We start from the raw sequence: 14,836 nt of genomic DNA, 5'->3' as shown, positions 1-14,836 counted from the left end.
GCGCCACACGGGCACCTGCGGACTTCAGCTCCCAGGAGACCTTTCGGAGCAACGGGAAGTGCCAGGTATTTCCTCCGGGCCACCTAGCGGCCAGGTACGCCCCTGCCTCAGGCCCTTCCCTCACCTGGGGCAGTCCCTGCCCACCTGGCCGCCAGACACGGAAGTACACCTGTGCCTGAGGCCATGGAAGAGAGCTGGGAATGGGAACCAGAGGCCTGGGGCTCCTCTGGGGGGTGGCCAGCACCCAGGGAGGCCAGCACAGGTGGGGGAGCCGAAGGAAGGGCTGGTCCAACCCCTCGGGTTGGCAGGAGTCTAGGGAGAGGCGGAGAACGGAGCTCTGACTCTGCCTCCCTGGGGCAGAAGGCAGAGGGGCTTTGGTTCCTGGGTCTCTGGGGAGGGGGAAGGGAACCAGAGGTGGGGACTTCTGGGTCCCGGGTAGGAGTCTGGAGTCCCGGAGGAGGAGGGAGCTAAGGGCTGGGGGGTCTGGGGGGTGGGAGGTGCCAGGTCACAAACTGAGAGAGAGACAGAAGCTGAGGACTCCCCTGCCCTGGGCTAGGAGGGGCCTGTGGGTCCACATCTGGGTGCTTTGCAGGGCTGGGTGGTGGCAGGGTCTGGGTCTGGGGTGTTAAACTCCTGGATCTGAGGGAAGATGGGCCTGGACTAGGTCTCTGGGAAGAAGAGCGATGGGCCTGGACCCTTGGAACTGAGAAGGAGGGGCTGGACCCCTGGGTCTGGGGGAGGAGGGGCTGGGGGCTGGACCCCTGGGTCTGAGGGCAGAGGGGCTGGGAGCTGGCCTCCTGGGCCCTCCCAACTGTCTGTCCCCCTGCCCCAGGCCCTTCGCTGTCCTCTGTGCTCAATGAGCTCCCCAGTGCTGCTACCCTTCGGTACCGAGGCCCTGGGGTCCTGCCCTGGGGGGCCCTGGAGGAGGAGGAGGAGGAGGAGGAGAGGAGCATCCAGGCCTTCACAGAAGCTGCGTGGAAGGAACTGCAGGAGCCCCGCCCTTCCCGGGAGCTGCCCTGGCCCATGCAGGCCAGACGGGTACACAGGTGAGGCCCACCTGCCACCTCCCAGCCAGGTGAGGGCCAGCCTCCCACAGGTGCAAGTGGCTCTGTCTCCATCTCACTCTGTCCTTCGGCCTGTCCCTGCCTGGCTGGCTTTCCTTTTCCCCTGTCTGTGTTGGTGCTTCTCTGTCTCCAGGGATTCCGGTCTCCAGGACTGGTTTCTCCTCTCCCAGGTCCTAGGCTCTGGTCTCCTCTCCCTCCAAGCCTATCTGCCTCTCCCTCCTTTTCTCTGGGTGTCTCAAGTCTGTTAGTGTTTTTCCTCTCTGCCTTTCCCCCCTCTCTCTGTCCCTGCCTCCTTCCCTTCAAAGCCCAACACTCGTTTTTTTCTTTCTTCTCTCCCACTACAAAAAGGCGAAGATGCTGTGTCTCCTGTTCAATGATTTCTGCACATTTTTCTATGGCAGCAGCAGAGCCTTAAAAGAAAGTGGAAAGCCCTTCCAAGGGCCTGTGACTGTTCAGGGAGCCCTTGAAATGCATCCTCCTTGGAGTTCCTGGTGTGGCTCAGTGGGTTAAGAACCCAACTAGGATCTGTGAGGAAGCAGGTTCAACCTCTGGCCTCTCTCAGTGGGTTAAGAATCCAGCATCGCCACAAGCTGCAGTGTAGGATGCAGACGCGGCTCAGATCTGGCGTTGCTGTGGCGTAGGCGTAGGCGGGCAGCTGCAGCTCCTATTTGACCCTTGCCTGGGAACCTCCATATGCGGCAGGTGCGGCCCTAAAAAGACCAAAAAAAAAAAAGGGAAATTGACACTTGTTTCCTTCTATAATCTTTTTTTTTGTTGTTTGTTTTTTTGTTTTTCTTGCCATTTCTAGGGCTGCTCCTGCAGCATATGGAGGTCCACAGGCTAGGGGTCAAATCGGAGCTGTAGCCACCTGCCTACGCCAGAGCCACAGCAACGCGGGATCCGAGCCGCTTCTGCAACTCACACCCCAGCTCTCGGCAACTCCAGATCCTTCACCCACGGAGCAAGGCCAGGGATCGAACCCACAACCTCATGGTTCCCAGTCGGCTTCGTTAACCACTGAGCCACGACGGGAACTCCTCCTTCTATAATCTTGACACTGATTCCAGTGTATAAGAAACTTTCCCCACACAAACAACTCTCTGATGTTACCTGGGTTACAGTGATTCAGCGCGATTCTGACACTGTCTACCTGCAGATATAACCTCACTGACATAACAAAGACACCGCTATCCGCTCACCCCTTAGGAAATACGAAGGTTTAGGAGCTGTGTGCCAGAAACAGGAAGAAGAGCAAATATACTCTTCTTTTTTTTCTTTTTCTCTTCCCTCCATCCCCCCTGCTTTATTTAGGTATAGTTGACACACAGCATCCTGGCAGTTAAAGGTATTCAATGCATTGATTTGATAACACTTATCTATGGCAGAATGATGGCTGCAGGAGTGCCAGCTGCTATCTCCATCATATCACATAATCACGCTTGCTTTTTTTTTTGTCTTTTTTTGCTATGTCTTGGGCCGCTCCCGCAGCATATGGAGGTTCCCAGGCTAGGGGTCGAATCGGAGCTGTAGCCACCGGCCTACACCAGAGCCACAGCAACGCGGGATCTAAGCTGCGTCTGTGACCTACACCACAGCTCACCGCAACGCCAGATCGTTAACCCACTGAGCAAGGGCAGGGATCGAACCCACAACCTCATGGTTCCTAGTTGGATTCGTTAACCACTGCGCCACGACGGGAACTCCCCACGCTTTCTTTTTTGTGGTGAGAACATTTTTTTCATGTTTAAATGATTTTTTCCCATTATAGTTGGTGTACAGTGTTCTGTCAATTTCTCCTGTACAACAAAGTGACCCAGTCACACAGGCATATACATTCTTTTTCTCACATTATCCTCCGTCACGCTCCATCCTAAGTGCCCAGATACAGTTCCCAGTGCTACACAGCGGGATCTCATTGCCTATCCACTCCAAATGCAATAGTTTCTATCTACCAACCCCAGATTTCCAGTCCATCCCTCTCTCTCCCCCTCTTCCTTGGCAACCACAAGTCTGTTCTCCAAGTCCATGAGTTTCTTTTCTGTAGAAAGGTTCATTTGTGCCATATATTATATTCCAGATATAAGTGATATCATATGTATTTGTCTTTCTCTTTCTGACTTACTTCACTTAGTACGAGAGTCTCTAGTTCCGTGTTGCTGCAAATGGCATTATTTTGTTCTTTTTTATGGCTGAGTAGTATTCCACTCTGTATATATATGTGGTAAGAACATTTAAGATCTACTCTTGCAACTTTCAAGTATACAATACAGTATTATGAGCTATAATCACCACACTGTACATTGGAGCCCCAGAATTTATTCATAAGTGGAAGTTTGTACCCTATGATCAACATCTCCATTTCCTACCCCCACCCCCAGGTAACCACCATCCTACCCTCTTTTTCAGGTTTTGTGTTTTTTGTTTTGTTTTGTTTTGTTTTTTATGGCTGCACCAGCAGCACTTGGAAGTTCCCAGGCTAGGGGTCGAATCCGAGCTGTAGCTGCTGGCCTACGCCACAGCCAACAGCAACTCGGGATCCAAGCTGACTCTGTGACATACACCACAGCTCATGGTAATGCCAGATCCCCAACCCACAGAGTGAGGCCAGGGATCAAAACCGCGTCCTCAAGAATACTAGTCAGGTTCTTAATCCACTGAGCCACAACGGGAACTCCCCTTTCTTTCTTTCTTTCTTTCTTTCTTTCTTTCTTTCTTTCTTTCTTTCTTTCTTTCTTTCTTTCTTTCTTTCTTTCTTTCTCTTTCTTTCTTTCTTTCTTGGCTGCACCTGTGGCATATGGACGTTCTGGGGCCAGGGATAAAATGTGAGCCACAGCTGCAACCTACTCTGGATCCCTCATCAGGCCACCAGGAGACTCATGCATTTTTTTAGATTCCACATATAAGTGATATCAAAAATATGTTTATCGGAGTTCCTGCTGTGGTGCGGTAGGTTAGGGATCGGGTGCTACCTCCTTGGTGTGGGTTCGATCCCCAGCCCAGCACAGGTGGGATCCAGCGTTGCTGCAGCTGTAGTGTAAGTCACAGGTGAGGCTCAGATTCAATTCCTGACCCCAGGAACTTCTGTATGCCCCAGGTGCAGCCAAAAACAACAACAACAAACCCCACAAAAAACATATATTATATACATATATCTTATTATAAGTCAAAATTTCACACCTACTTCTTTATTCTCTGCATCTTTATTTTTGCTTTCATTTTTTATGATGATATTTGCTGACAGCAAAGTGCATGAAACATCATGTGCCGACTTAAAAATTATTCCCCAAGTGAGGGTCCAGGTAAACTCCACTTAGGGGACCCCTCCGCCCCTCCCCGGCAGCCCCCTTCCTCCCCACAGTAACTCCTTCCCAGACTTTTACAGAGAATCACGTCCTTGCTTTTCCTCCTAGTTGGCCACCTGTTCATGCCTCCCTAAAGAGCAGAACTGGTGCTTGAGAGCAAGCATGTGTTTGCTCTGGGCTTTTGCATAAATAGAATCCTTTACTCTGTATTTTCTGCCTCTCTCTGCTTAGCCTTAGTTTTGTTTCTATTTATTGCTATGGAGTAGCCCGTGTCAGCAATATGGGCAACCGTTCTTCCCCGTTCAACTATTGAGTTGTTTCTATGTTTGGATGGTTTCCATTTGGGGCTGCTTCTTTTTTTTTTTTTTTTTTTTTTTTTGTCTTTCGTCTTTTAATGGCCCTAAGCAGGGCATGTGGAGTTTCCCAGGCTAGGGGTCGAATCGGAGCTGGAGCTGCCGGCCTTCACCACAGCCCACAGCAACACTGGATCCTTAACCCACTGAGCGAGGCCAGGGATCGAACCTGCGTCCTCATGGATACTAGTCAGATTCGTTTCCACTGAGCCACGAGGGGAACTCCTGGTTCCTTTCATTTCTGTTTCCTTCCCAGACAGAACCTTGCCAGGGACCAAGTGGCTCTTAACTCAGGGTCCAGGGTGGCCCACTGGGCTCTGCTGCTTCGGAGGTCCAAGGAGAAGGTGCGAGAAGGCCTGAAAACCTTGAAGCCCTGGGCGTGGACGCTGAAAAGGATTGGGGGTACGATGGGTTTGGGGCTGGCATCTTGGGGTGGGGCAGGGTCCCTGAGTCTGGAGGAGGGGGGCGAGGCCTGGACCTCTGGGTCTCAGGGAGGAGGGGCTGGGGCTGGACTCCGCCCCCCTCCCTTGCCCCGGGTCTGAGGGAGGAGGGTCCTGGGACCCGACTCAGAAGGGAGCCCGAGGCTTCTCTGCTGCCCCCTTCAGGCCAATTCGGCGCCGGCACCGAGTCCTACTTCTCCCTGCTACGCTTCCTGCTGCTTCTCAACGTGCTGGCCTCCGTGCTTAAGGCCTGCATGATTCTGCTGCCCACCTGGCTGGAAGGGACCCCGCCTGGTCCCCCTGCCGCTAACGCCTCCTCGCCCTGCGGCTCCTACAACCCCCGCCCCCACGGCCTGGTCACATTCCCCACCCAGCTCTTCAACTTGCTCTCCGGAGAGGTGCGTGCCTGGGTCCCCGGGAGACACCCCCTGGGCTCCGAAGCCCTCCGTGACCCCTGACCCTGACCACCCAGCTCCCCGAACCCCAGCCACCTCCACCCGGCCCCACGGTGACCCCCTGCCTGGCCTTTCTCTCCCCAGGGTTTTCTAGAATGGTCTCCACTCTTCTACGGGTTCTACCCACCCCGCCCACACCTGGCCATCACCTACCTGTGCTCCGTCTTTGCCATTGGCCTCCTCTACCTGCTGCTCATCCTGCACCGGTCAGTGACACCCTCACACCCAAATTCCCTGGACATAGCGGGCAGTAGCAGCGGTAGAAGCCCCCTCCCCAAGAATCCTAAGTCTTGCTCTGTGTCCCTTTCTCTCTGTTTGAGTTGAAGTCGAATTTGAAAATACTTTATGGGCGTTCAGGTCATGGCGCAGTGGAAACAAATCCGACTCGTATCCATGAGGACGCAGGTTCGATCCCTGGCCTCGCTCAGTGGGTTAAGGATCTGGTGTTGCCGTGAGCTGTAGTGTAGGTCGCAGATGTGGCTCAGATCCCGCATTGCTGTGGCTGTGATGTAGATCAGCAGCTGTAGCTCCGAGTCAACCCCTAGCCTGGGAACTTCCATGTGCTGAGGGTGTGGCCCTAAAAAACAAACAAACCAAGCAACCAAAAAAAAAAAAACCAAACAAAAAAAACCAAATGCTTCATGAGTGTTCAAGGCCAGGGATAAAGATGGGAAGTTTCTCCTCCCTGTGGCTCAGAGTCTAGCCAGAAAGGTAAGCTATTAAACAAACAAGACAATTAATTACATTGTTTCTGGAAGGCACTGGCCATTTAAGAAACAAATGGGTGACTCATTCATTCATGCAACGCATATTTGTTGAGCAGATACTGTGTGCCGCCCGCCGGGCATTGTTCTAGCCGGTTGGCAAAACAGAACAAACCAGAACCCAATAGAATCTGGTCCAGGTGGAGCAGATGTTTTAACAGAGGAGACAGGTGGCAAGCAGTAAGCTGTAATGAGTGGATTGCCTGGCATGTAACAGGGTGATGGGGACTCTGGGTATAAGCAGAACAGGTGGGGGGATTGACAGTGATACTGGGCCAGGCTGTTGGGAGTTTTTGGGGGGATTTTTTTTTTTTGGCCACACCCATGGCATTCGGGAGTCCCCGGGCCAGGAGTGGAATCTGCTGCGCTAGAGCAGCCACGCAAGCCACTGCAGTCACAATGCTGGATCCTCAACCTCCTGTGCCACAGAATTTTTTTTAAAGCACCTTTTCATATATGTTGGCTATCTTTATTTCTTCTTTGGAAAACTGTTCATTTCCTTGACTTATGGAGGTTCCCAGGCTAGGGGTTGAATCAGAGCTTTGCTGGCCTACACCACAGCCACAGCAATGCCAGATCCTTAACCCACTGAGTGAGGCCCGGGATCAAACCTGTGTCTTCATGGACACTAGTTAGATTCGTTTCCACTGAGCCATGATGGGAACTCCCCTCTGCCCATTTTTTAGCTGGGTTGTTGGGAGGTTTTTTGGGCTGTTGAGTTCTGTGAGTTCTTTGTATATTTTGGATATTAACCTTTTACGAGGTATGTGATTTACAAGTATTGTCTCTCATTCTGTAGGTTGACGCTTCCTTTTTATTTTTGTATTTTTTGGATTGTTTCTTTTGCTGTGTAGAAGCTTTTTAGTTGGATGTAGTCCTGTCATCCCATCTATTAATTTTGGCTTCGGTTATTTGTGTGCTTTGGCGTCACATCCAAAAAAGCGTTGCCAAGACCCACGTCAAAGAACTTTTCCTTTGTTGTCTTCTAGGAGTTTTTCAAGTTCAGGTCTTATCCTTAAGCACTGAATCCATTTAGAGTTAATTTTTGTGAGTGGTGTATAGATTGGAGTTGAATTCATTCTTCTGCCTGTGGATATCCAGTTTTCCCAACGCCATTTATTTTTTAGTTTATTTATTTATTTATTTATTTTTTGTCTTTTTGCCTTTTCTAGGGCCACTTCCCGTGGTATATGGAGGTTCCCAGGCTAGGGGTCGAATCGGAGCTGTAGCCACCGGCCTACACTACGGCTCACAGCAACGCCGGATCCTCAACCCACTGAGCAAGGCCAGGGATCGAACCCGCAACCTCATGGTTCCTAGTCGGCTTCGTTAACCACTGTGCCACGACAGGAACTCCCCAACGCCATTTATTGAGGAGACTCTTTGCCCCCACTGAGTATGTGAGCATCCCTGTCAACTATTAGTTGACTCTACATATTTCTCCTTTTAAAAATAAGACACCCATTCAGAAAAATGCACAAACCAAAGGGTTGGTCTTCGTACATTTCCCATTCACACCAAGAAATAGAACACGGTAGCAGTTCTCTGGTGGCTCAGCGGGTTAAGGATCCAGTGTTGTCACTGCGGTGGCTCTGGTGACTGCTGGGGCACAGGTTCAATCTCTGGCTCAGGAACTTATAAATATGGTGGGCATGGCAGAAAGAAAGAAAGAGAAAGAAAGGAAGGAAGAGGAAGAAGAAAGAAAAGAAGGAAAAGAAAAGAAAAACAGAGTTCCAATTGTGGCGCAGTGGAAATGAATCTGACTAGGATCCATGAGGATGCGGGTTCCACCCCTGACCTCGCTCAGTGGGTTAAAGATACTGCATTGCTGTAAACTGCAGCATAAGTTGCAGGGGCATCTCGGATCCGATGTTACTGTGGCCGTGGTGTAGACCCAGGCTGTAGCTATGATTAGACCCCTTGCTCAGGAACTTCCATATGCCACAGGTGTGGCCATAAAAACAAAAACAAAAAAAACAGAGCATGGGAGTTCCCGTTGTGGCTCAGCAGAAACGTATCTGATTAGCATCCATGAGGACACAGGTTCGATCCCTGGCCTTGCTCAGTGGGTTAAGGATCCGGCGTTGCCATGAGCTGTAGTGTAGGTGGCAGACGTGGCTCAGATCTGGCGTTGCCGTGGCTGTGGTATGAGCCAGCGGGAAAAGCTCCGATTCGACCCCTAGCCTGGGAACTTCTATATGCCGCAGGTGTGGTCCAAAAAAAAAAAAAAGCAAACAAACAAAAAAAGAGAATGCCTCCCTTTGGGGGTCCCTCTACCTTTGTACATCTTATAGTAAAGTAGGGGAGATAAAATGGGAGACAGAATTTTTTTTTTGTCTTTTTGCTATTTCTTTGGGCCGCTCCCGCGGCATATGGAGGTTCCCAGGCTAGGGGTTGAATCGGAGCTGTAGCCACCGGCCTACGCCAGAGCCACAGCAACGCAGGATCCGAGCCGCGTCTGCAACTTACACCACAGCTCACGGCAACGCCGGATCGTTAACCCACTGGCAAGGGCAGGGACCGAACCCGAAACCTCATGGTTCCTAGTCGGATTCGTTAACCACTGCGCCACGACGGGAACTCCAGAATTTTAGATAGAATCAGACTGTAGCGCCGATTCGACCCCTGGCCTGGGAACCCCTGTATATTGTGGATACAGCCCTGAAAAGCAAAAAAAAAAAAAAAAAAAAGGCAATAATAAAATTAAAGGCCATCAACTGTACTTCAATTAAATCTTTTAAAATGAAAACAAAAATTGAAAGGCAGAAAAGAAAAAAAATTAGGAGTTCTCTGGTGACTTAGTGGGTTAAAGATCCAGCACTGTCACTGCTGTGGCATAGGTCTGATCCCTGGACTGAGAACTTACGCATGCCACAGATGTGGCTATAAAAAAAAAAAAAAATTAAAGGCCAGGTAGTTAAGATTTTCATCTCTGCAGGCCATGTGGTCTCTGCCTCAACTAGAGTCCACTGTTGGAGGGCAGAAGCAGCTGTGGACTGCAGGAAAACAAGTGAGCCTGGCTATGTTCCAATGAAACTTCACAAACACAGGATTTGGTCCCTGGGCCATAGTTTGCTGCCTCCTGTGATAGAGAATAATGGGTGGGGCTCCTCCTTAGATGGAATGGTCAGAAAAAAGACTCGTTATGGAGGTGACCTGTAGAGGAAGACTGGAAAAGTGGGAAGGAGCCAGCCAGGTGAGCAGCCAAGACGTGAGCATTGCAGACAGAGGGGCTGCAAGTGCAAAGGCCCTGTGGTGGAAAGAGCTGTGGCGTGTTCTAGGAAATCCAAGGCCAGGAGGAGGAGGAGGAGAAGTACGTGGGGGCACATCAGATGGCCCTGGCCAGCTATGCTGCGAGGTAGCCTAGGATTTAAGAACGAGCAGGGGCTGCAGAATTGGTTTTCAGTGGGAATGCGTGATGCGCATAAAAGGCTCTACTGGCTTGGGAGCCGAGAACGGCCAAGAGGGCACAGGTGGAAGCAGATAGAGCAGCAGGGAATCCTCTGGGTCCACTCAGGAGGTGATGGAGGCTGGCATCAGGGCAACCAGGTGGATGTGGAGTCTCTGCCCAGTTTTCTGTTTCTTTCCTTTTGTCTGGTTTTCTGTCCCCTCCCTGGGTCTTTGTCCCCCTCTCCTTTCGTCCTTCTGAGTCTTTGTCCTCTTTTCTCTGAATCTCTGCCCCCACTTTGGGGGACTCCCTCTCCCCAGGGTCTCTGTTCCCCCCTCTTAGGTTTCTTTCTCTCCCTTTTTGGTGTCTGACCTCCTCTGGCTCCATTTCTGAATTTCTTGGTCTTTGGCTCCAGAGACTGTATGTGTCTCCCCCAGGTCTCATCTCTCCAAAGGCCCAAGGTCTTAGGGTTCGTTTTCCCTGTTTGCCTCGTGGAGGCGGGGGGGTCCCTCGGCTCGCGGCTGTCCTGCCACACCCCGTCTCCTCTGTCTCCCCTCCCTTAGCTCGGTGTCTGGCCTGAAGCAGACGTTGTTGGCTGAGTCAGGGGTCCTGACCAGCTACAGCCACCGGGTGTTCTCTGCCTGGGACTTTGGCCTCAGCGGGGAGGTCCACGTGCGGCTGCGCCAGCGCAACATCCTCTTTGAGTTGCAGGTGCGCTTAGGGGTGGGCGCCCGCGAAGAGATGGGACCCGAGGGGGCGGGGTTGAGAGAATGGGCGGGGCCTAGAACGGGACCGGGCCTCGGATGGATGCTGAGAGGAGCTTCCTTCTCACGGAAGCGGGGCTTTCCGGAGGGGATGGGGGGAAGGGCTGGAAGGCCACTCTAGGGATGCCTGAGGGTCAAAGGGTAAAGGAGAAAGCCGGCATCAGGAAAGGGGAGGGGCCTAAAGTTCCGGGGTTCAAAGTTAAGAGAAGGGTGTGGCCAGAAAGGGGATAAAGTAGAACTGAAACTCCAAGTGCCAGGGATGAGTGCTGGGCGGGGCCCAAGGAGGAGCTCTACTGAGTGTTGGGCGGGGCCCATAAGGGCGTGGCCTGGTTGCTGGGCGGGGCCTGGAGGGGCGGCTGCAGATCCAATTGTCAGCTGGAGGACCCTAGACTTGCTGGGATAAGGATGAGAGACGTTCTTTCTTTTTTTGTCTTTTTGTCTTTTTGCCATTTCCTGGGCCGCTCCCGCGGCATATGGAGGTTCCCAGGCTAGGGGTCTAATCGGAGCTGTAGCCGCCGGCCTACGCCAGAGCCACAGCAACGCGGGATCCGAGCCGCATCTGCAACCTACACCACAGTTCATGGCAACGCTGGATCCTTAACCCAGGGAGCAAGGCCAGGGATCGAACCCGCAACCTTATGGTTGCTAGTCGGATTCGTTACCCACTGAGCCACGACAGGAACGCTGAGAGACGTTCTTAAAGGGGCAGTGCTGCATCGGTCCCCTCTGATTCGTGGCCCTGGACCACTGGACCCCAGGCGGACGTCTCTTCTGGCCTTAGGTGGAGCTGGAGGAAGCAGCGGTGCGGCACCAGGCTGCGGTGCGGACCCTGGGCCAGCAAGCCAGGGTGTGGCTGGTGCGGGTGCTGATCAACCTGGTGGTGTTGGCGCTCCTGGGAGCAGCCTTCTACGGAGTCTACTGGGCCACAAAGGCCACTGTGGACCTGCAGGTGTGGAGGGCCCTGGGGGAGGAAGGGTCCCGGAACCTATATTTCCAAGGGTAGGGGAGACGGAGACCTATGAGTCCTGAACCTGAGAGGAGGAGGGTTTGGGGCGAGAGGTTGGGGGGGGGGTTACATTTGGATCTTGGACTTGAGGGTGCGGAAGGATAAAGAGGCTGGGCGAGGGTGTTAAGCCTCCAGGAGCCCAGAGCCTCTTCTCTTGGCCCACCATCCCTCCCAGGATATGCCTCCTCTCCAGGAGATGCCACTGCTAAAGCTTGGGGTCAATTACCTTCCATCCATCTTCATCTCCGTGGTCAACTTCATACTACCAGTGTTGTTCAAGCTCATTGCCCCGCTGGAAGGCTACACCAGGAGCCGCCAGATCGTTTTTATCCTGCTCAGGTTCCAGACTCCTGGGGCAGGCTGGGGATGGTGGTGGGGCTGGTCGAGGAGCATTGGTTCTAGTAGATAAGACACTGAAATCTGGAGTTCGGTCGTGGCTCAGCGGTTAACAAACTCGACCAATATCCATGAGGACTCGGGTTCGATCCCTGGCGTTGCTCAGTGGGTTAAGGATCCGGCATTGCCGAGAGCTGTGGTGTAGGTCACAGAGGCGGCTTGGATCCCGCGTTGCCCTGGCTCTGGCGTATGCCGGCAGCAACAGCTCTGGTTGGACCTCTAGCCTGGGAACCTCCATCTGCCGCAGGTGCAGCCCTAAAAAGACAACCAAAGAAGAACCCACGAAAATCCTCAATAGGATCCAGTGGGATCTGGATTCAAATCCCGACTTTTCCGGTCCATTTCTCCATCTGTGAAATGGGGAGAATTGTGAGCACGTTCCCCACAAGAGGGTCCGGGCTTGTGTGCACTCGGTCAGTGAGGATTCCCCCTCTCTCCCTTCCCCTGCCAGGACTGTGTTTCTCCGCCTGGCCTCCCTGCTGGTCCTGCTTGGTACTCTCTGGAATCAGATCTCTTGCGGGGAGGCTGAGTGCAAAGCCTGTGGCTACAATTACAAAGAACTTCCGGTGAGGCGGTCGGGGTCGGGGTGGGGGACTCCTGGGTCGTTGAAGGAAAGGAGGGGCCTGGTGGTTCCAGACTTCTGGCTTGGGAGGAAAGAGGAGCTTAGGATGCTAGAATACTCTCCCCTTCAGGACAGGGATGTTTAAAGAAACCGAAAGATTTCCAGAGAAAGTATTGATGGAGCCTTACATGCTTGCGATTCGGAGATTCCGACGTTTGGGTCTGCAAGTGTCTGGGTCCTGAAGTCTTTCTGACCCATTTTTCCTTCCTCAGTGCTGGGAGACTCGGCTGGGGCAGGAGATGTACAAATTGCTGCTGTTTGATCTGCTGTCGGGTCTGGCCGTCATGCTGCTCATCCAGTTCCCTCGGAAGTGAGAGTCCTCTGCCGTGGCCCGAGCACCTTACGGGTCACCCCGCCCCTTCATAGCCCCGCCCCTTCATAGTCCCGCCCCCGCCAGCCCGCCGTCTGCAGACCCCGCCCCCTTCCCGAGTTTGGTGGTCCCCTCCTTCTGGCTCCGCCTCTCCTACCCAGATCGCCTCTACCCCTCAAGCCCCGCCCTCTAGACACACCCTCTCCGGAACCTTGAAAGCTGCCCCCTTCTCAGAATCCATCACTTCCAACTGGTGGGCGGGAAGGTGGAGAGGTGAGGAAACCGGTGGCCCGCCTCAGATTCAGCCCGCCCCCCCCCCCCCCCCGCTCCGACCCTCAGGCTGCTCTGTGGCCTCTGTCCGGGGGCGCTGGGTCGTTTCGCGCGGACCCAGGAGTTCCAGGTGCCTGACGAAGTGCTGGGACTCATCTACGCACAGACGGTGGTCTGGGTTGGGAGTTTTTTCTGCCCCTTACTGCCTTTGCTCAACACGGCCAAGTTCCTGCTGCTTTTCTATTTGAAGAAGGTGAGGGGTGGGCAGCACCCTTGGGTCTGATGCGGGAGGTAATGGAGCTGGGGCTCCTGGGTCCTGGCGAAGGAGGGGACTGAGGGATGCGACACCTGGGTCCTGGCGTGAGGGAACACTAGATCCTGAGAGGACGGATCTGGATGAGGCTCCCGGCTGTGGGAGGAGGAGGAGGAGGCCAGGGCACCCCAACTTTCAGGTCTGAGGGAAGAGGGGACCCGGACTACTGTGTCCGATGGTGTTAAAAGAACTGGGACTCCAGGATCCTGACTGAGAAGAAGGGGCCAGGGTTCCCGGTGGAGAAGGAGAGTCTGGGGCTCAGACGCCTGTGTCTCACATTCTCTTCTTCCTGCGCCAGCTCACCCTCTTCTCCACCTGCTCCCCGGCCTCCCGCACATTTCGGGCCTCTACTGTGAATTTCTTTTTCCCCCTGGTGCTTCTCCTGGGTCTGGCCATCTCCGCCGTTCCTGTGCTATATGGAATCTTCGTGTAAGTGTGAGAGGCACCTGCCTCTCTTTCCCTCCTTCTTCCCACTTCCCTCCAAGGTTCTGACTTGTGGCCATCCTGGAGCTCTGCCTGTCTCTGACTTCAGGATCCCACCTTCTAAGCTGTGTGGTCCATTCCGGGGGCAGTTGTCCATCTGGTCCGAGATCCCTAAGTCTATCGGAAGCCTCCCCGAGACTGCCCAGAATTTTCTCTTCTTCTTGGGGACCCAGGCGTTTGCTGTGCCCCTTCTGCTGTTGTCCAGGTGAGGGCCCCGGACTCCTTCATCCGGGTTTGAATGTGTGATCTGGGGTCCTACTTCCGAGAACGGAGGGGGCTGGGGGCCCAAACTTCTGGGTCTGCGGGAAGAAGGGGGCTGGGATACTAGACTTCTTGAGTCTGAAGGAGGTCCGGGCCCCTGGTTTCTAAAAGAGTCTTACGTCGAAGATATACTAAGCGTGTTTGGGGAGTGGCTTTCATCCCGTCTCCTCTAGCATCCTGATGGCATATACTGTGGCCCTGGCTAACTCATATGGACGCCTCATCTCTGAGCTCAAACGCCAGATAGAGACGGTGAGTCAGGCCGGGTCCTTGGCAAGGGGTCCCGGGGAATCTAGAGATCTGTCTCACCTCCACCTCTCTTTACCCTTTACCCAGGAGGCACAGAATAAAGTCTTCCTGGCACAGCGCGCTGTGGCACTGAGCTCGGCCAACGGAGCTCTTTGACCTCCCCAGCCTGGTTCAGGGTGACGACGCCTCACTTTCAGAGACCCACCCCCAGATCCTTTGAAAGTCTCGGCCGCGTCGTTTGGAAAATGAAAGAACTGGAGAACACCCCATGCCTTTCCAGCCCTGGGAGTCGCTGCCTCTCCAGTGAACCCCTTTCTTGTATCAATAAACACAGCGGAGGCTGCTGAACGCTTTTTGAAACTTGTGTCCGGAAGCCGGGGGCAAGACTTCAGCGAG

General features: G+C 53.5%; 1 protein-coding gene across 2 annotated transcripts; it reads left to right on the top strand.

The window, feature by feature from the left end:
- The first annotated feature begins 114 nt into the window (after positions 1-114).
- On the top strand, positions 115-14,788 carry TMC4 (transmembrane channel like 4). 2 transcript variants are annotated; one of them, XM_047790405.1, is made up of 15 exons: positions 115-262; positions 833-1,046; positions 4,976-5,121; positions 5,325-5,557; positions 5,699-5,820; positions 10,330-10,477; positions 11,312-11,479; positions 11,712-11,875; positions 12,384-12,498; positions 12,767-12,864; positions 13,204-13,387; positions 13,746-13,876; positions 13,980-14,135; positions 14,365-14,443; positions 14,528-14,788. In XM_047790405.1, the coding sequence occupies exons 1-15, from the start codon at positions 184-186 to the stop codon at positions 14,594-14,596; spliced, it is 2,106 nt and encodes a 701-aa protein (XP_047646361.1). In that variant the 5' UTR covers positions 115-183; the 3' UTR covers positions 14,597-14,788. The 2 variants fall into 2 exon arrangements, with proteins under 2 accessions (XP_047646361.1, XP_047646362.1); XM_047790406.1 differs by lacking the exon at positions 115-262 and having other exon boundaries at positions 944-1,075.
- Positions 14,789-14,836: the final 48 nt, after the last annotated feature.

Source organism: Phacochoerus africanus, chromosome 8 (genome assembly GCF_016906955.1).
Source record: "Phacochoerus africanus isolate WHEZ1 chromosome 8, ROS_Pafr_v1, whole genome shotgun sequence".
Classification (NCBI taxonomy): domain Eukaryota; kingdom Metazoa; phylum Chordata; class Mammalia; order Artiodactyla; family Suidae; genus Phacochoerus; species Phacochoerus africanus.
Note: the sequence above shows the minus strand (reverse complement) of the source record. Positions and strands in the feature narration are given on the sequence as shown.

Excerpts from the sequence above, each read along its gene's own strand:
- TMC4 (XM_047790405.1), top strand. The coding sequence starts at position 184 with ATGGAAGAGAGCTGGGAATGGGAACCAGAGGCCTGGGGCTCCTCTGGG. Across the intron at positions 5,821-10,329 it reads CTGCTGCTCATCCTGCACCG|CTCGGTGTCTGGCCTGAAGC; the intron begins GTCAGTGACACC and ends CCCCTCCCTTAG. Across the intron at positions 12,865-13,203 it reads CTCATCCAGTTCCCTCGGAA|GCTGCTCTGTGGCCTCTGTC; the intron begins GTGAGAGTCCTC and ends TCCGACCCTCAG.